This window comes from Pristiophorus japonicus, chromosome 15, assembly GCF_044704955.1.
Source record: "Pristiophorus japonicus isolate sPriJap1 chromosome 15, sPriJap1.hap1, whole genome shotgun sequence".
Classification (NCBI taxonomy): Eukaryota; Metazoa; Chordata; class Chondrichthyes; family Pristiophoridae; genus Pristiophorus; species Pristiophorus japonicus.
Window position 1 is genome coordinate 97,565,031 of NC_091991.1, and position 21,127 is coordinate 97,586,157.

At 47.7% G+C, this 21,127-nt stretch overlaps 1 protein-coding gene and 1 non-coding gene across 4 annotated transcripts in view; one reads left to right on the forward strand and one right to left on the reverse strand.

The window, feature by feature from the left end:
• LOC139280923 (lysine-specific demethylase 7B-like) overlaps positions 1–21,127 on the reverse strand; it is a 458,954-nt gene that overhangs the window by 414,178 nt on the left and 23,649 nt on the right. For all 3 annotated transcript variants that reach the window (XM_070900731.1, XM_070900732.1, XM_070900733.1), the window contains 2 exons: positions 16,719–16,836; positions 45–205 (listed from right to left, as the gene is read on the reverse strand). In XM_070900731.1, coding sequence (XP_070756832.1) covers positions 45–205; positions 16,719–16,836 — 279 coding nt within the window. The remainder of the gene's footprint in view (positions 1–44; positions 206–16,718; positions 16,837–21,127) is intronic.
• trnal-caa (transfer RNA leucine (anticodon CAA)) lies at positions 2,324–2,437 on the forward strand. The gene is made up of 2 exons: positions 2,324–2,361; positions 2,392–2,437. It is a non-coding gene; the product is annotated as a tRNA-Leu (tRNA).

The window sequence follows — 21,127 nt, forward strand, 5'->3', positions numbered from 1 at the left end:
TGTGGCTGTATCGTGTGTGAATACTGGGTGAAGCCATCTCTTACCCACATACTCTTGCACATCCCTGGCAGAAAAGGTGCTTGGTGGGAGAGCAATTCCAAGCCCATCTATCTTGGACACCAAGATGGGAAATTCAAACCCGTGCTTTTCCAGGTACTTGTGCGTCAGCTGGGCACCGTGCATTTTGATGATGATTTCACCGGCACTGTCAGAAACAAACATACAGCCATTACGGAGCTCACCGGCACCAATAAAGAAACATCCTCGACTAACCCTGGGGCAACAGGGCAATGCCATACTCCAACCATCCAGCATACTATGCACTGTGCAGTCAGGCATAGATTCACACTCATGTTCCTACACATGGTGAAGTGTGACCACTCATGCCTCCAGTGGACAACTGTACAAGTCAAGTATTGACTGAAGGGAGATAAATGCGGTACAGTCTGCTGCACCCCCACTAGTCAGTTATAAAGTTATTGGCAGAGGGATGTGTGCCATCCTGTCCCAGTATGATGTTGAAAGACTGGAATGGGGGCGATAGGAAACAGCAGAATGATCTCAACGGTAATGTCCCACCTAATACTTGCACCAATCTTCAGCTTAAAGCAAAGTTCTCCCCATTGAGAATGAACGGAAAATGGGAGTTGTTTGGATCAGATTTCTGCACACCAGAGCATGCTAACCTTTTCACCCCAGAACTGAACTTCAAACTCCATACCTTTCCATCACTTAATCACTGCTACATTCACCCATTCGCCCCTACCTCAGTCCATCAGCTGCTGGAACCATATCCATGCCTTTATCACCTCGAGGCCAGATTATCCCAACACTTGCCTGGCTGGCACACAACTCCGACTTTCAATTTTCCCCTCTTACTAACCTGTATTGGTTGCTTGTTCCTCAACTTTCTATTTGTGGTTTTCTCTCCTTCCTGTCTATGTCTCTTATTGTTTTCCAATTTCCCGACCTTTCCTCTCCCCATCCCTCCCTCTTTCCTCTAATACTGCCTTTGTTACCCTTTCTTTCCTGTCGCACGCCCCACTTCCCTTCTTACCCTGCAGATTGAAAGGTGCAGCACACCAGATGCGCATTGAGGTGATCTGAGTCAGTATCATGAGCCAGTGACACCTCCAGCTCAGAATAGCAGCCAGATGACCTGCAGGCCTAAAACCCAAATCGGTCACTTTTCAACAGGTTTTTGGTCTTTGTTGCCTGGCCCGATTGGTCCATTCGATGTGAAGGAACCCACTGTCAGCTTCTTGTAATGACCCTGCAAATACACATTCACGGATGCAAGGACTGGGAAATCAGTCAGCAGGACTAGGAACATCCCTTCATTGCCATGTCAACACTGGACTTCCACCTATTGCAGGTGAAGGCCTTGTTGCGTCTGTTGTGTATGTATAACATAAATATACTCCCTGTACACTCAATGTACAGTTACATAAGAACATAAGAATTAGGAAGAGTAGGCCATCTAGCCCCTCGAGCCTGCTCCGCCACTCAACAAGATCATGGCTGATCTGGCCGAGGACTCAGCTCCACTTCCCCGCCCGCTCCCCGTAACCCTTAATTCCCTTATTGGTTAAAAATCTATCTATCTGTGATTTGAATACATTCAATGAGCTAGCCTCAACTGCTTCCTTGGGCAGAGAATTCCACAGAATCACAACCCTCTGGGAGAAGAAATTCCTTCTCAACTCGGTTTTAAATTGGCTCCCCCGTATTTTGAGGCTGTGCCCCCTAGTTTTAGTCTCCCTGACCGGTGGAAACAACCTCTCTGCCTCTATCCTGTCTATCCCTTTCATTATTTTAAATGTTTCTATAAGATCACCCCTCATCCTTCTGAACTCCAACGAGTAAAGACCCAGTCTACTCAATCTATCATCATAAGGTTAACCCCCTCATCTCCGGAATCAGCCTAGTGAATCGTCTCTGTACCCCTTCCAAAGCTAGTATATCCTTCCTGAAGTAAGCTGACCAAAACTGCACGCAGTACTCCAGGTACGGCCTCACCAATACCCTATACAGTTGCAGCAGGACCTCCCTGCTTTTGTACTGCATCCCTCTCGCAATGAAGGTCAACATTTTCCATTCGCCTTCCTGATTACCTGCTGCACCTGCAAACTAACTTTTTGGGATTCATGCCTAAATTAGCTCAAATGGTAGAGCGCTCGCTTAGCATGTGAGAGGCAGCGGGATCGATGCCTGCATTCTCCACTCTGCATTTGGCTTAGGGCAATTCTCCAGAAAGAAACTTGGTCTCACGTGTCACTGAGTTGACTCCAGATGGGTCAAAGCACAGCAAACCTTTATGGGTGTCAGGATGGCCGAGTGGTCTAAGGCGCCAGACTCAAGGAGTGAAATCCTTCCGCGACAAGCCGGGTATTCTGGTCTCCAACTGGAGGCGTGGGTTCGAATCCCACTTCTGACACATAACTTTACGCGGTGTCCACCGGTACGCTCGCGGCCTTCCGCGAGAGGTGGGCACCGGAGGGACTGGAGTGCATCATCACGCCCGGCAACCAAATTTTAATTTGATTTTACGTTTTAAAGTTTAATTTGTTTTAATTGCTGGTGCTTTTAGTGTCCCCCTCCCCTTTTATAGGGGGCACTGGAAAATAAAAGTGATATTAGTGCCAAAAAAAAAAACACAAAAAAAAAAACCCCAAAAAAGGAAAAAAAAGGCCTTGTAAATGTCTGGTGTGTCATCCAGGTCGGGGTGCACGGATTAATGTTTATGTTTTTCAGGTAAACTCCAAAAGAGTTTTCATGCATAAGGACCCCCAGGTCCCTCTGCACCACAGCATGTGGTAATTTCTCCCCATTCAAATAATATTCCCTTTTACTGTTTTTTTTCCTCCAAGGTGGATGACCTCACACTTTCCGACATTGTATTCCATCTGCCAAACCTTAGCCCATTCGCTTAACCTATCTAAATCTCTTTGCAGCCTCTCTGTGTCCTCTACACAACCCGCTTTCCCACTAATCTTTGTGTCATTTGCAAATTTTGTTACACTACACTCTGTCCCCTCCTCCAGGTCATCGATGTATATTGTAAACAGTTGTGGTCCCAGCACCGATCCCTGTGGCACACCACTAACCACCGATTTCCAACCCAAAAAGGACCCATTTATCCCGAGTCTCTGCTTTCTGTTAGCCAGCCAATTCTCTATCCATGCTAATACATTTCCTCTGACTCCGCGTACCTTTATCTTCTGCAGTAACCTTTTGTGTGGCACCTTATCGAATGCCTTTTGGAAATCTAAATACACCACATCCATCGGTACACCTCTATCCACCATGCTCGTTATATCCTCAAAGAATTCCAGTCAATTCGTTAAACATGATTTCCCCTTCATGAATCCATGTTGTGTCTGCTGATTGCACTATTCCAATCTAGATGTCCCGCTATTTCTTCCTTAATGATAGTTTCAAGCATTTTCCTCACTACAGATGTTAAACTAACCGGCCTATTTGTCTGCCCCCTTTTTTAAACGTTACATTGCTGCTTTCCAATCCGCTGGTACCTCCCCAGAATCCAAAGAATTTTGGTAGATTATAACGAATGCCTCTGCTATAACTTCCGCCATCTCTTTTAATACCCTGGGATGCATGTCATCAGGACCAGGGGACTTGTCTACCTCGAGTCCCATTAGCCTGTCCAGCACTATACCCCTAGTGATAGTGATTGTCTCAAGGTCCTCCCTTTCCACATTCCCGTAACCAGCAATTTTTGGCATGGTTTTTGTGTCTTCCACTGTGACTACATAAGACTACTGGATGTACCTTCACACTGTATACACTATGCTTGTACCACCAGAGGGTGCAACTGGTGGAGACCGAGGGGTCACCTGTACACGACAGGTAACCAGGTATAAAAGGGAGCTCACCTTACTGTACCCTCACTCAGGAGCTGTAATAAATGGACTAAGGTAACCACAATTCAAGTACAATACCTTGACTCGTGAAGTCATTACTAGAGTCCTCATAGACATAATAACTGGCGACGAGATTACGAATTTCCAAGCGAAAATGGCTAACCTTGGCACATTTCAACAATTCGCCGATGGGGAAGATTGGGAGGCCTTTGTGGAAAGGCTCGAACACTTCTTTATTGTGAATGACCTGGCGGGAGACAACCCAACTTCACTGGCTGATAAGCGCAGAGCTATCCTGCTCACCAATTGTGGATCCACTGTATATGGCCTTGTCAGCGACTTGCTAGCCCCAGTGAAGACAACTAATAAAACGTATGAGGAGCTCGTAATGATGATACAGGAACAACTAAAGAGAGCATCCTCACAGCCAGATACCGGTTCTACACCCACCAGCAGCCTGAAGGCCAAGAAATCGCAAAATATGCTGCAGACCTCACACGATTGGCTGCATTGTGTGATTTTGGCGACCACCTCACCGAAGCTCTGTGAGGCATCTTCGTTATTGGAATCGGCCACGAGGGCTTTCTCCACAAGCTGGGACACCACGGTCACCCTGCAGAAGGCAATTAACGTGAACCAGGCGTTCATGATCTCAGCCTGCGATTCCAAGTGGATGTCTCACCCCCAGGACTCTAACCCGGCAAGTACTATGAACCGACTGGTGCCTTTTAGAGGCAGGGCTGCTGCAAGCAGTCTCTCTCAGGGAAGAGAGAACAGAACCCCGAGTCCCGCAACCCTGAGTCCGCCACATGGGGCCAATTGGCTAACCCCATGCTGGTGCTGTGGAAGAAATCACAGGGCCCACCAGTGCCGCTATAACGACTATACATGCAAAGGCTGTAACACGAAGGGCCACCTCCAGCGAATGTGCAAGAGAAATTGTACTCACCGAGTCGATGAAGAGTTGGCTGATCATCCGGACTCCAGCGACGATCAAAAAGAGTCCATGAGGCAGCTCAGCCCCACGCTGAGGTGTACGGAGTGTTTACCTGCACCACCGAGCGTTCCCCGTTGAAAATTAAAGTTGAAATCAACGGTGTTCCAGTCACGATGGAGGTGGACACAGGGGCGAGCCAGTCACTGATGAATCAGGCGACCTTTGAGAAACTCTGGGACAATCCAGTTGAACGACCTGAAATGATCCCTATCCAAGTGAAGCTGCTCACCTATACAAACGACACCATCCCAGTCGTTGGCAGCGTGGATGTCCAGGTGTCCCATGACGGTGCGATGCAAAAGTTACCTTTGTGGATCATTGCTGGGGATGGTCCAACGTTATTAGGAAGAAGATGGATGAAAATGATCCGTTGGAGCTGGGAAAACCTATAGCCTCCGGCGATCGACATCCTCCGCGGCCCCGAAGTTGGATCCAGCACAGCACCTGAGAAACCAGCTGCTCAACTCGACTGTGTGGAGACGACACAGAATGCGCAACCCAACAGCGAGATGATCCAGCCCAAACGACCCAACCTCACCTTCCAGGCTCCAGTGGCAGGACTCCGGAGGAAGAAAATCAGCGCAGAACTTCCCTGCTTCCGTGGCAGAACCTGGGGAGAAAAGGATCACCGCAGCCTACCTCGTGGAGAGAAAGGAAATGGCGCCCGCACCACGAGGTGAAGTGCCTGAAGTAAAGGTGGCGGCGGTCAGACCTCGAGGAGCAGCATTGATGGAGCAACACGTGATGCCGAGCAGCGAACCGGATTGGGGTAAAGATTGCAGGGCCCTCTTAAAGGAGACCAGCAACCCATCACAATTGAAGGGACAGTTCCAATCTTTACACAGCGATGATGGTGATACATATGTAAAAGATGTAACTGACAATTTCAAGTTTGTAAATGTAACTAACCATGCTAAGTCGGGCGACTGCAGTTGGAACCAATGTATTGTGAGAGTAAACAAAGTGATGACGTGCGATGCCGGGTTCTACATGCATGCTGTCGGAAGCACCCAGGTCCAGCGGGCTACCCGACCATGTAGCCTGTGCCTCCGGGACCAATGTGATGCCCCAGGGAGCGTGGCCACACGCAGAGGAAGCATACCAGCTGCAGGGCCAGCAATCAGTGGACGGCAAAGTCAGCACTACTGGTACCCTGCCCCTGATCGGCTCTACCTCTGGCCACCAAGGCCAGTACTGGGAGCAAGAGGCTAGCACCCTCCAGCTTTCCCAACGGGACCTGGGTTGACCAGGCTCCCACTATCGCTGAAGGGCAGCAAAGAGACACCGTAGCCCTCAAAGGAGGACAGGGAGGCCACACACTCCTATGGCTCTGTCCACCACTAGGCAACAGCAAAGGCCCTGAGACTCAGCCAGGTGAGCAATCCGAGCTCATCCAGCTGGCTGGGGGCGCAGCACCGCCATCAGACAACCTGGATACAGTCTGGTCACTCTGAAACTAGCGTCCTCACCCACCTGCACCGACACAACCCAGGGGCAAGTCGGGATACCACGTATGTACCTTACCTGTAAAATGTACTTGTTCCACTGCTGCAGAACCCAAACAGTGATGTAATTAATCCTATGTGTTTTTTGGTTCTTTCTTTCTGTACATGTATGCACATGCAGATGTCAAGCCACACACATGGTCTATGTATGGGGGGGGGGGGGGGGGGGGGTGGAAATGGAAGTATGCGGCATGGACACACATAGCTCACACCCAGAACCCATTCAACCCCCACTACAATGTCAAACCGTCCACTGCTGACCATTTCCCAATGTTTTGGCAATAAGAACTTGGGGGTCAACAGGGAGAGAGCCAAGCCAAAGCATTGACAAGGTGCAAGGGCTTTGGGCACTCAAGTCTAGGGCCATAGCACATAATGCAAAGGCCAGTGGCACAAGACTTAGGGGAGAGTGATGTTGTGCATGTATAACATAAGTATACTCCCTGTACACTCAATGTAGAGTTACATAAGACTACTGGATGTACCTTCACAATGTATACACTATGCTTGTATCACCAGAGGGTGCAACTGGTGGAAACCTAGGGGTCACCTGTACACAACAGGTAACCAGGTATAAAAGGGAGCTCAGCATGCTGTACCCTCACTCAGGAGCTGCAATAAATGGACTAAGGTCACCACAGTTCAAGTACAATACCTTACCTTGTGGAGTCATTACTAGAGTGCTTATAGAAACATAAAAAAAGGTGCAGGAGTACGCCATTCAGCCCTTCGAGCCTACACCGCCATTCAATAAGTTCATGGCTGAACATGCAACTTCAGTACCCCATTCCTGCTTTCTCGCCATACCCCTTGATCCCCCGAGTAGTAAGGACTACATCTAACTCCTTTTTGAATATATTTAGTGAATTGGCCTCAACAACTTTCTGTGGTAGAGAATTCCACAGGTTCACCACGCTCTGGGTGAAGAAGTTTCTCCTCATCACGGTCCTAAATGGCTTACCCCTTATCCTTAGACTGTGACCCCTGGTTCTGGACTTTCCCAACATTGGGAACATTCTTCCTGCATCTAACCTGTCTAAACCCGTCAGAATTTTCAACGTTTCTATGAGATCCCCTCTCTTTCTTCTGAACTCCAGTGAATACAAGCCCAGTTGATCCAGTCTTTCTTGATATGTCAGTCCCGTCATCCCGGGAATCAGTCTGGTGAACCTTCGCTGCACTCCCTCAATAGCAAGAATGTCCTTCCTCAAGTTAGGAGACCAAAACTGTACACAATACTCCAGGTGTGGCCTCACCAAGGCCCTGCACAACTGTAGTAACACCTCCCTGCCCCTGTACTCAAATCCCCTCGCTATGAAGGCCAACATGCCATTTGCTTTCTTAACCAACTGCTGTACCTGCATGTCAACCTTCAATGACTGATGTACCATGACACCCAGGTCTCGTTGCACCTCCCCTTTTCCTAATCTGTCACCATTCAGATAATAATCTGTCTCTCTGTTTTTACCACCAAAGTGGATAACCTCACATTTATCCACATTATACTTTATCTGCCATGCATTTGCCGACTCACATAACCTATCCAAGTCACTCTGCAGCCTCATAGCATCCTCCTTGCAGCTCACGCTGCCACCCAACTTAGTGTCATCCGCAAATTTGGAGATACTACATTTAATCCCCTCGTCTAAATCATTAATGTACAATGTAAACAGCTGGGGCCCCAGCACAGAACCTGCCGAACCCCACTAGTCACTGCCTGCCATTCTTAAAAGTACCCATTTACTCCTACTCTTTGCTCCCTGTCTGCCAACCAGTTCTCAATCCACATCAGCACACTACCCCCAATCCCATGTGCTTTAACTTTGCACATTAATCTCGTGTGGGACCTTGTCGAAAGCCTTCTGAAAGTCCAAATACACCACATCAACTGGTTCTCCCTTGTCCACTCAACTGGAAACATCCTCAAAAAATTCCAGAAGATTTGTCAAGCATGATTTCCCTTTCACAAATCCTTGCTGACTTGGACATATCATGTCACCTCTTTGCAAATGTGCTGCTATAACATCCTTAATAATTGATTCCATCATTTTACCCACTACCAATGTCAGGCTGACCGGTCTATAATTCCCTGTTATCTCTCTCCCTCCTTTTTTAAAAAGTGGGGTTACATTGGCTACCCTCCACTCCATAGGAACTGATCCAGAGTCAATGGAATGTTGGAAAATGACTGTCAATGCATCCGCTATTTCCAATGCCACCTCCTTAAGTACTCTGGGATGCAGACCATCAGGCCCTGGGGATTTATCGGCCTTCAATCCCATCAATTTCCCCAACACAATTTCCCGACTAATAAGGATTTCCCTCAGTTCCTCCTTCTTACTAGACCCTCTGACGCCTTTTATATCCGGAAGGTTGTTTGTGTCCTCCTTAATGAATACCGAACCAAAGTACTTGTTCAATTGGTCTGCGATTTCTTTGTTCCCAGTTGTGACTTCCCATGATTCTGACTGCAGGGGACCTACGTTTGTCTTTACATATCAATAGAAGCTTTTGCAGTCCATTTTAATGTTCCCTGCAAGCTTCCTTTCGTACTTTATTTTCCCCGCCCTCCTCTGCTGAGTTCTAAATTTCTCCCAGTCCCCAGGTTCGCTGCTATTTCTGGCCAATTTGTATGCCACTTCCTTGGCTTTAATACTATCCCTGATTTCCCTTGATAGCCACCTCCCCTTTTTGATTTTTACGCCAGACAGGGATGTACAATTGTTGTAGTTCATCCATGCGGTCTTTAAATATCTGCCATTGCCCATCCACTATCAACCCCTTAAGTATCATTCGCCAATCTATCCTAGTCAATTCACGCCTCATACCTTCAAAGTTACCCTTCTTTAAGTTCTGGAGCATGGTCTCTGAATTAACTGTGTCACTCTCCATCTAATGTAGAATTCCATCATATTATGGTCACTCTTCCCCAAGGGGCCTCGCACAACGAGATTGCTAATTAATCCTCTCATTACACAGCACCGAGTCTAAGATGGCCTCCCCGCTAGTTGGTTCCACGACATATTGGGGGGGAGGGGTGTTAATGGGGGGAGGGGTGGGGTGTTAATGGGGGGGAGGGGGGCCTAGAACATAATAGCGTCTCTTTGAGAAACGCTGGAAATCCCAGGAAATCCAGGAGACAGGTAATGGGTCTCCACATCCTGTGTAGCACCAGTGAAACATTCTCTGGTGCTATGGAAAGGAATATAGGGGCCAAGTCTTTGTTACTCATTGATAGCTCGGCCTTAAATATACTACAACCACACATGGGGCTCAATTTTCCCAGGTCATTTGCGCTGTATTTGTGGCGAGCGCCATTTTTTTGGGGCGTAATTATTTTTTCCAAGTTTCCCTCTTTTCTAGGCCAGTTTTTTTTTGAACTTTTCTCATGTCTGTGCCGTTTTTTAATAATTTTTCAGTTTTGCCAACATTTTTTCCTCGTAGGTCAGTGTATCTGGCCATTCCCGAAAAAACTTCTGGTGAGTTAAGAAAACCAGCGCACAGTGTCAAATCGGCGCGGAAAGACGCCATTGTTTTTAAATCGAAGATTTTACAAGGAGTCAAGAACCTGTCAAAATCAATAATAAAGTTCAACTTTTTTTAACCTGTCAACCTAGTAAACGGAAGTTTGTTGGATTTCAGAAGTTTTCTCTTTTTTTACTGACACGCCACCACCGAACATCTTGAAGCAGGGCTGGAGGTTCGTAACTTTGGCGCCCAGACAGAGGCTCAGGGCTTGGCTAGAAAACAAGGCGTGCGGGGCGGGGGGGGAAAAGAGGAGAAAGAGAGCGCGAGGGGCCGATTGGAAGGCTTCTGAAGACTGCAATGAGGGGGGGGGTGGGCGGGAAGAGAGCGAAGGGAAGAATTCACAAGACTGCAATTAGTTAAGGGGGGGGGGGGGGGAAAGAGAGAGGAGAAGTCACAAGAGCAAGTTATTATTTAAATGGAGAAAAATTGAAAAGTGCTGCAGTACAGCAGGACCTGGAGGTACTTGTGCAGGACAAAAATAGTGTGACATTTAAGACAGAAATACTGTGTTTCTTAAATGATATGGGGTTATGGGGAGCAGGCAGGGAAGTGAAGCTGAGTCCATGATTGGATCAGCCATGATCTTAGTGAATGGTGGAGCAGGCTCGAGGGGCCGTATGGCCTACTCCTGTTCCTATGTTTCCTATATTGGGTGTGATCCATCCATACAGACCTTGGGGAGAGAGAACTGTGAACCTGTCCTGCCTGCTTCCCTGCCGTTGTGAGCTTCTTTCAAAAGGTAAAATTTAGGTATATGGGCAACACTGACAATGCCATACCTTGTGCGAGACTTCTGCATCATGGTGCTACGGAGGAGACAATGAATTCAATGTCATTGCATCAGGAACATCAGTGCCCGAAGGGTGCTGGGCAGGAGGCATTACCCACCTCGGGTATATCGAGACAGGCGCTCGTACCTCCACCTGAATGATGCAAACTGTGTCAAAAGGCTGCGTTTCCGCAAAGAAGTTGTAAATGAGATGTGAGTTGGTCAAAACAGACCTGCAACCTAAAAGCATCAGGAGGATTGCTTTGTCAGTTGAAGTGAAGAATACAGCTGCACTTTCGTTCTATGCCTCCGACTCATTTCATAGAAACATAGAAAATAGGTGCATGCGTAGGCCATTCGGTCCTTCGAGCCTGCACCACCATTCAATATGATCATGGCTGATCATTCATCTTAGTAGCCTTTCCTGCTTTCTCTCCATACACCCTGATCCCTTTAGCCATAAGGGCCACATCTAACTCCCTTTTGAATATATCCAACAAACTGGCCTCAACAACTTTCTGTGGTAGAGAATTCCACAAGTTCACAATTCTCTGGGTGAAAAAGTTTCTCATCTCCGTCCTCGATGGCTTACCTCTTATCCTTAGGCTGTGAGCCCTGGTTCTGGACTTCTCTAACATCGGGAACATTCTTCCTGCATCTAACCTGTCTAATTCAGTCAGATTTTATATGCTTCTATAAGTTCCCCTCTCATTCTTCTAAACTCCAGTGAATATAAGCCTAGCCGATCCAGTCTTTCTTCATATGCCAGTCCTGCCTTCGCGGGAATCAGTCTGGTGAACCTTCGCTGCACTCCCTCAATAGCAAGAATGTCCTTCTTCAGATTAGGAGACTAAAACTGCACACAATACTCAAACTGTGGTCTCATCAAGGCCCTGTACAACTGCAGCAAGACCTCCCTGCTCCTATCCTCAAATCCACTCACTATGAAGGCCAACATGCCATTTGCTTTCTTTACTGCCTGCTGTACCTGCATGCCTACTTTCAATGACTGATGTACCATGACACCCAGGTCTCGTTGCACCTCCCCTTTTACTAATCTGTCACCATTCAGATAATAATCTGCCTTCCTGTTTTTACCACCAAAGTGGATAACCCCACATTATACTGCATCTGCCATGCATTTGCCCACTCACTTAACCTGTCCAAGTCACCCTGCAGCCTCTTAGCATCCTCCTCACAGCTCACACTGTCACCCAGCTTAGTGTCATCTGCAAATTTGGAGATATTACATTCAATTCCTTCGTCTAAATCATTAATATATATATTAAATAGCTGGGGTCCCAGCACTGAACCTATTGGTACCCCACTAGTCACTGCCTGCCATTCTGAAAAGGACCCGTTTATTCCTAACCTTTGCTTCCTGTCTGCCAACCAGTTCTCTATCCACGTCAATACATTACCCCCAATCCCATGTGCCTTAATTTTACACACCAATCTCGTGTGGGACCTTGTCAAAAGCCTTTTGAAAGTCCAAATACACCACATCCACTGGTTCTCCTTTATCCACTGTACTAGTTACATTCTCAAAAAATTCCAGATTTGTCAAGCACAATTCATAAATCCATGCTGACTTGAACCGATCCTGTCACTGCTTTCCAAATGCGCTATTACATCTTTAATAATTGATTCCAGCATTTTCCCCACTACTGCTGTCAGGCTAACTGGTCTATAATTCCCTGTTTTTTTTCTCCCTCCTTTTTTTAAAAAAAAATGGCATTACATTAGCTACCCTCCAATGCATAGGAACTGATCCAGAGTCCATGGAATGTTGGAAAATGACCACCAATGCATCTGCTATTTCTAGGGCCACATCCTTAAGTACTCTGAGATGCAGACTATCAGGCCCTGGGGATTTATCGGCCTTCAATCCCTTCAATTTCCCCAACACCATTTCCTGACTAATAAGGATTTCCCTGAACAACTCCTTCTCGCTAGATCCTCGGTCCCCTAGTATTTTTGGGAGGTTATTCGTGTCTTCCTTAGTGAAGACAGAACCAAGTATTTGTTCAATTGGTCTGCCATTTCCTTGTTCCCCATTACGAATTCACCTGATTCTGACTGCAAGGGACCTACATTAGTCTTCATTAATCTTTTTCTCTTCACATATCTATAAAAGCTTTTGCAGTCAGTTTTTATGTTCCCTGCAAGCTTACTTTACCCACTCAGTCCTCCTCTGCTGAATTCTAAATTTCTCCCAGTCCTCAGGTTTGCTGCTTTTTCTGGCCAATTTATATGCTCTTCCTTGGATTTAACACTATCCCTAATTTCCCTTGTTAGCCACGGTTCAGCCACCTTCCCTGTTTTATTTTTACACCAGACAGGGATGTACAATTGTTGTAGTTCATCCATGTGATCTTTAAATGTCTGCCATTGCCTATCTACCGTCAACCCTTTAAGTATCATTCGCCCGCCTATCCTAACCAATTCACATCTCATACCATCGAAGTTACCTTTCTTTAAGTTCAGGACCTTAGTATCTGAATTAACTGTGTCACTCTCCATCTTCATAAAGAATTCTACAAGGGGCTTCGTACGACAGCTACAACTGGGGATGTGTGTGCCATCTCTCAACATGCAACACATTTCTGCATTCGCCAGGTGACGACTGCACTATATGCGTGGAGCAATGGCTTCATAAAGTTCCTCGTGACTGCCCAAGCAATTCATGACAGGGCTGTGGGCTTCTCCAATATTGCTGGCTTCCCAAAGGTACAGAGCTGCATTGATTGTACCAACATCGCCTTGCGAGCACCTTTGGAGGATTCCGAGATGTACAGGAACAGAAAAGGCTTCCACTCCATTAATGTATAACTCATGTGTGACGACATGCATCGTATCATGTCAGTTGATGCAAGATACCCTGGGAGCACCCATGATTCGTTCATCCTACACGACAGCATTATATCTGCCATGTTTCAGCAGCATCAGCCAGAAGGGCAGAGCTGGCTACTGGGAGACAAAGGGTATGGCCTCGCCACCTGGCTCATGACGCCCCTATGTGTAACCTGGACGGAAGCTGACCATCAATACAACATGTCGCACATTGCGACGCGCAACGTAATTGGCATCTTGAAACAGCGTTTCCGATGCCTGGACCATTCCGGAGGCTACTTGCTGTATTCCCTTGAGATTGTCGATCAGTTCACTGTTGTGTGCTGCATGCTGCATAACTTAGCCATCATGAGGCAGCAGCAGCTGGTAGTGGAAGACCCACCTGCGGTGAGTGTGGCTGATGATAATGATGTGGAAGATGCAGATGATGAGCAAGAGGAGGACGACGAGGATGAGGAAGCCATGCAAGTGCCTGAGGCCGGAGCACGTCAGAGGAGGGAGGGCCATCGTGCTCCTTCAACAATTGCTCGAGCCTTGCACCAGCAGCTCATCCGTGAACGCTTTACTGATGCCCGAGGGCTCAGACACAACTATTCCACATGGACCATGTTTATGTTTGGACCTGTTCCGTAATGTTGTGTTAATGGAACAAATAATGGGAATGATTCAATTTCAATGTTACATTTTTTTCCAGAAGTTTAACAGTAACTTTAATAAAATTATTCTTGTATCAAACTTTACTTTAAGATCACTCTTTAAGATCACTTACAAACTTTTAAACTTGTAAATTTACATAACTTACAAAAGGCTGCACTCCCCCATCTCTCCTCCCCCTTATTCTAAGACCACCCGCTGCGCTTGGTCTTGGACTCTCCACCACCCCTGCCCGCAGGAGGTGGCAGTGTTTCTGGGCTTGGTACCAAGATCTCGGGTACCGCGCACCTCTTGAGGGGGTGGGGGGCGGCAGGCGGCTAGTTGGGAAGGCCCAAGCGGCAATTGGAGGGCCCGGCTTTGGGCTCTTCAGAGACTGGTGTGCGGATTGGAGTGGGAGAGACAGTCGATTGTGTCAATGGGCGCGGGGTCTGGGTGTGTTCCCTTATTGCAGCAGCTAACTCCAACATGCCGTCCCTCATGCACCCAAACAGTGTCTCAACGACCTGCAACATTCCCTCCCTCATGGTCAGTGACGTGGTCTGCACTACCTCTGACATTCCCTCCCTCATGGTCACTATTCCCTCACTGATGGTCCCAGATATCGTTCCCATTTCTCGTGTCATTGCTGTTATTTCTCCCAACAGTCCCGCTACCTCATCACTCACCCCACTGATGGTATCCAGGAGTGACTGGGTAAGGTCAATGCTCTCCGCAGTCAATGACATCATCTGAACCACATCTGTTAGATCCTGCACCTCAGGAGAATGCGGTCGAGCTCTCCTTCCCCTCCTCCCCACGGGTGCAGCTCGCACCCCACCACTGGGATCTGCAGCCTGGGACAGTGGGGCCCTGGGTGTGCCTCGCTGCACCCCACCACTGGGACCTGCAGCCTGGGACAGTGGGGCCCTGGATGTGGCTCGCTGCACGACATCACTGGGACCTGCAGCCTGGGATGGTGGGGCCCTGGGTGTGCCTCGCTGCACCCCACCACTGGGACCTGCAGCCTGGGATGGTGGGGCCCTGGGTGTGGCTCGCTGCACCCCACCACTGGGACCTGCAGCCTGGGACAGTGGGGCCCTGGGTGTGGCTCGCTGCACCCCACCACTGGGACCTGCAGCCTGGGACAGTGGGGCCCTGGGTGTGCCTCGCTGCACCCCACCACTGGGACCTGCAGCCTGGGATGGTGGGGCCCTGGATGTAGCTCGCTGCACCCCACCACTGGGACCTGCAGCCTGGGATGGTGGGGCCCTGGATGTAGCTCGCTGCACGACATCACTGGGACCCGCAGCCTCGGAAGGTGTGAAACCTCAAACCACGAGATACAGAGGGGGCTGTCACCGCAATGAACAGCACCTCCTCCAAAGTCAATAAAACGGCGGGCGCTGCATCCCCCCCCCCTCCCCCCCATGTTGGTCTGGAGGGTTGGATTGGAAGATGTTCTCCTCTTCACACTCGTCCTCATCTGAATCTTCTTCAGCATCGTCAGGGTTGGCCTCACGTTCTGCAAAATGTAACAGAACAGACAAATGGTTAGCAGCAGAGGAGGGGGCATGATGGGTGGTATGAGTAGGCTCACACAGCGCAGGCCAGGAAGCAGGCTGATTTAAAGGACCATGATAAATTTGCAGGACTTACCCTCTCCCTCGAGTGTGGACCCAGCTTGTGCAGTGCTGGTTGCTTTTGTCCCGGCAGAACCCATAAAAGCAGCGACCCTCTCTTCCAATGGTGTCAGTGGGTACAGAGTTGCTGGGCCTCCTCCTGTTCGAGTTCTTTCCCTTTTATTATGTGCCACCTTCCTCTGCAAAGATGAAAACCTAATTTTTTTTTAATTTTTTTTTTTTAAAAAAAGGTGTCTTTCGGTTAGTTGGGACATACAGATGGTCAGATTTACAATTGCAATTCCATTGAATAAATTAAAATATTACTTACACTGACTACTTGACCAAGGTCCTGCCACTTTTTACACTGACAGGACCTCGTGGTGGTCACCACTGCGCAGTAATCTTCTGCAACTTGGTTCCAGCGTTTCATCATTTCTTTGGGTGGAACTTTTATGTGTCCAGCTCCTGCCATCTGTTCTCAATCACAGTGACTAATGCCTCCACTTCTTCCTGTAAGAAATTATTGGTCCTTGCACCACTTTGCATCTTGTATTGCTGCAGCTGCGATTTTCCCAACGTTCTCACACACACAACTGGCTCTTTAACAATGGCCGATTGCCAACTCGGAGCTGTACTGAGCACGCGCGTCCATTGGAACGACATCAGAAACGTTACTTTTTTTTCCTGCGCATACTCTGAAGGTGCGGGATTGTTTTTCGGCGCAGACAGCAAGCTCCGCCCCCCGAGGGGACTGGACATGCTGCGCGGCACCAAATTCAAATTATACATCGGAGAAACTTTGGCAAATTATTTCTGCCGCATTTCTGGCCTAGAAAAACGGGCGTAACTCTGACAATACGCCAGAAAACGGGCTTGGGGAAAATTGAGCCCATAGAACTACACCAGACTATCAAAGGATTCCCATACCTGGTAAAGTGCCGGGCTCGGAGCTCTCTGATGAAGACTGGTGTCCCTGCCTGTATCAGTTTAACGCATTCTGCCGTCTCGGTGTAGTCGTGTCGGTGCCAGTTCTTCCGTTTCTTCACTGAATAAAAGAGCAAAGCAGAAAATTGTGGATGAGGTTCAGTCAAATATCTACAGGAATAAATCCTGCCACTGGCCTGCATTGTGAACCAGCTGAACTGAAGCAAAGGCAAATTTGGAGTGACAGAAACTATAAACTGCTCACACATCCCAACAAATACTCAATCCAACATTCACAATTTGGGGCAGAGAGGCTGGGGTGCATCCACCTGGGATCTCTGCTGCTGATCCCACTAAACTAGGCAAGGTCAGGGGACATCCCTTATTTTGAACACCACTACCAGGTCCCACGCCACTCAGGGCACATCTAGAGCCCTCGGTGTATCACGAGCCACAAAGGTTGCTGGTGTGGGAGAAGCGTTGTGGGGTACTGGAACTTCCTGCCTCCCCTTGGCAAGACTGTGCCCCATGCTGCCAGATCCTGGAGTGTATGTTGCTGGCATTTGCATGTTTGGTGACTTTGTGGCAAGCCTCCCCTTCAACTCTCCAATAGGTCGTCGTGCCCACCTGAGCATGAGCTTTCTCTCACGAATATGGTCCAGTAAAGTCTCCACCGACCAAAAACCAAGGTGCCCTAGCGCTCTCTCGACTGATCGCCGACATCCCTGAACCTGGACACTTTATTCCTGCTCTTTCAAAATCCCTTTCAGCTGCTGACTGACAGCAACATACAGTTTTCCCGTCCCTTATAAGAACATAAGAAATAGGAACAGGAGTAAGCCATTCGGCCCCTCGAGCCTGCACCGCCATTCAATAAGATCATAGCTGATCATTCACCTCAGTACCCCTTTCCAGCTTTCTCTCCATACCCCTTGATCACTGTAGCCATAAGGGCCATATCTAACTCCCTCTTGAATATATCCAATGAACTGGCATCAACAACTCTCTGCGGCAGGGAATTCCACAGGTTAACAACTCTGAGTGAAGAAGTTTCTCCTCATCTCAGTCCAAAATGGCTTACCCCTTATCCTTAGACTGTGACCCCTATTTCTGGACTTCCCCAACATCATGAACATTCTTCCTGCATGTAACCTGTCCAGTCCCATCAGAATTTTATATGTTTCTATGAGATCCCCTCTCATCCTTCTAAACTCCAGTGAATAAAGGCCCAGTCGATCCAGTCTCTCCTCATATGTCAGTCCTGCCATCCTAAATCATTGATGTATATTGTAAATAGCTGGGGTCCCAGCAATAGCCCTCTGGGGTAGAGAATTCCAAAGATTCACCACCCTCAGTGAAGAATTTTGTTCTCATCTCAGTCCTAGCTGAGACTGTGACCCCTGGTTCTAGACTCCCCAGCCCGGGGAAACATCCTCCCTGCATCTGCCCAATCAAGCCCTGCAAGAATTTTGTATGTTTCAATGAGATCACCTTTCATTCTTCTAAACTCGAGAATATAAGCCTAATTTACTCAATCTCTCCCCATAGGGCAATCAGTCCATCCCAGGAATCAGTCTGGTGAACCTTCGTTGCACTCCCTTCTATGGCAAGTACATCCTTCCTTAGGTAAGGAGGCCAAAACTGTACACAATACTCCAGGTGCGGTCTCACCATGGCCCTATATGCAGCAGACATCTCAAAGCGCTGGAGAAGTAGCACCAGCGCTGCCTCCGCAAGATCCTGCAAATCCCCTGGAGAAGTAGCACCAACATCCGTGTTCTCGATCAGGCCAACATCACCAACATCAAAGCACTGACCACACTCGACCAGCTCCGTTGGGCGGGCCACGTCGTTCACATGCCTGATACAAGGCTTCCTAAGCAAACGCTCTACTCGAAACTATTATAAGGCAAGCGAGTCCCAGGTGGGCAGAGGAAACGTTTCAAGGACACCCTCAAAGCCTCATTGATAAAGTGCAACATCCCCACCGGCACCTGGGAGTCCCTGGCCAAAGACCGCCCTAAGTGGAGAAAGTGCATCCGGGAGGACGCTGAGCACCTCGAGTCTCGTTGCTGAGAACATGCAGAAATCAAGCGTGCGGCAAACCAGACACCCCACCCACACTTTCCTTCAACCACTGTTGTGCCCCAACTGTGACAGAGACTGCAATTCCTGCATTGGACTGTACAGCTACTTTGAGTGGAAGCAAGTCTTCCTCGATTTCGAGGAACTGCCTATGATGATGATATACTTGCAATAAGATGTCTTTTGTCTTATACTAAAATCCTCTTGCAATAAAGGCCAACCATACCATTGGCTTTCTTAATTGCGTGCTGCACATGCGTGTTAACTTTCAGTGATTCGTGTGCGAGAACACACAGGTCCCTCTGAACACCAACATTTCCCAATCTCTCACCATTTAAAAAATATTCTGCTTTTCTATCAAAGTGGTTAACTTCACATTTCTCCACATTATATTCCATTTGCCATGTTCTTGCCCACTCACTTAGCCTGTCTATATGCCCTTGAAGCCTCTTTGCATCCTCTTCACAACTTACATTCCCACCTAGCTTTGTATCATCAGCAAACTTGGATATATTACATTTGGTCCTCTCATAGAAACATAGAAAATAGGCGCAGGAGTAGGCCATTCGGCCCTTCGAGCCTGCACCACCATTCAATATGATCATGGCTGATCATTCCCGCTTTCTCTCCATACCCCTTGATCCCTTTAGCCCCCACACACCCACCTTCCCACCCCCACCTGGCCCACACCTACCTTCCCTCCACTCCACTCATCCCACCCCATACCCACCTTCCCCCCCCACTCGCCCACAGCCCCTCCCCACACATCCACTTTCCCTCCACTCGCGCGCCCCCACACACACACACACACACACACACCTCCCCCCCCACCACACACCCTCCTCCCCCCTCATCCAAATGATTGATATAGATTGTGAATAGCTGGGGCCCAAGCACTGATCCTTGCGTACCCCACTAGTTACAGTCTGCCAACCCGAAACTGACCCATTTATTCCTACTCTGTTTTCTGTCCATTAACCAATCCTCAATCCATGCTAATATAGTACCCCCAATCCCATGAGCCCTAATTTTGTTCAATAACCTCTTGTGTGGCACCTTATTGAATGCCTTCTGAAAATCCAAATACACCACATCCACTGGTTCCCCCTTATCTATTCTGCTAGTTACAGCCTCAAAAAAAAACTCCATCAGATTTGTCAAACATGATTTCCCTTTCATAAATCAGATCCGCCATTATCTTATTAGCAGACTCAAGGGGCCAAATGGCCTACTCCAGCTCCTATTTCTTATGTTCTTATGTAAATCCCTGTTGACTCTGCCCAATCCTATTATTATTTTCTAAGTGCCCCGTTACCACGCCCTTAATAGAGTCTAGCATTTTCCCTGCTAGTGATGTCAGGCTAACTGGTCTGTAGTTCCCCGTTTTCTCTCCCTCCTTTCTTAAATAGCGGGGTTACATTTGCTACCTTCCAATCTGTGAGAACTATTCTAGAATCTATGGAATTCTGGAAGATGACAACCAATGCATCCACACTTTGTCTACAGCCACCTCTTTCAAAACCCTAGGATGTAGGCCATCAGGTCCAGGGGATTTATCAGCTTTCAGTCCCATTAATTTCTCCAGTACTATTGTTTTCCATTACTAATTTCTTTCAGTTCCTCATTCTCACTAGACCTTTGGTTCTCCACTATTTCTGGGAGGTTTTTCCTGTCTTCCGTGAAGACAGACACAGAGTATCTGTTTAATTTCTCTGTCATGTCCTTGTTCCCCATTATAATTTGTCCTGTCTCAGCCTGTAAGGAACCCACATTTACTTTTGCTAATTTTTTCCTTTTTACATACCTATTGAAGCGTTTACTGTCTGGTTTTATGTCTCTCGCTAGTTTACTTTCATTTTATTTTCACTTCATCAATTTCTTGGTCCTCCTTTGCTGAATTCTAAAACCCTCCCAATCCTCAAGCCTACTGCCTTTTGGGCAACATTATAAACCTCTTCCTTTCATCTAATACCATCTTTAACTTCTCTTGTTAGCCACGAGTGGACCACTTTTCCTGTGGGGTTCTTGTGCCTTAAAAGGAATGTATGTTTGTTGTAAATTATGTATTAGTTCTTTAAATGCCTAGCCATTGCTTGTCTACCGTCATCCTTTTAATGTAGTTTCCCAATCTACCTTAGCCAACTTGCCCTTCATGCCTACGTAGTTTGCTTTGTTTAGATTTAAGACACTAGTTTCAGATTTAACAAAATCACTTTCAAACTTGATATAAAATTCTATCATTTTATGGTCACCTCCCTAAAGACCCCTGTATTACAAGGTGATTAATCAATCTTTTCTCATTGCACAGCATTAGATTTAAAACAGCC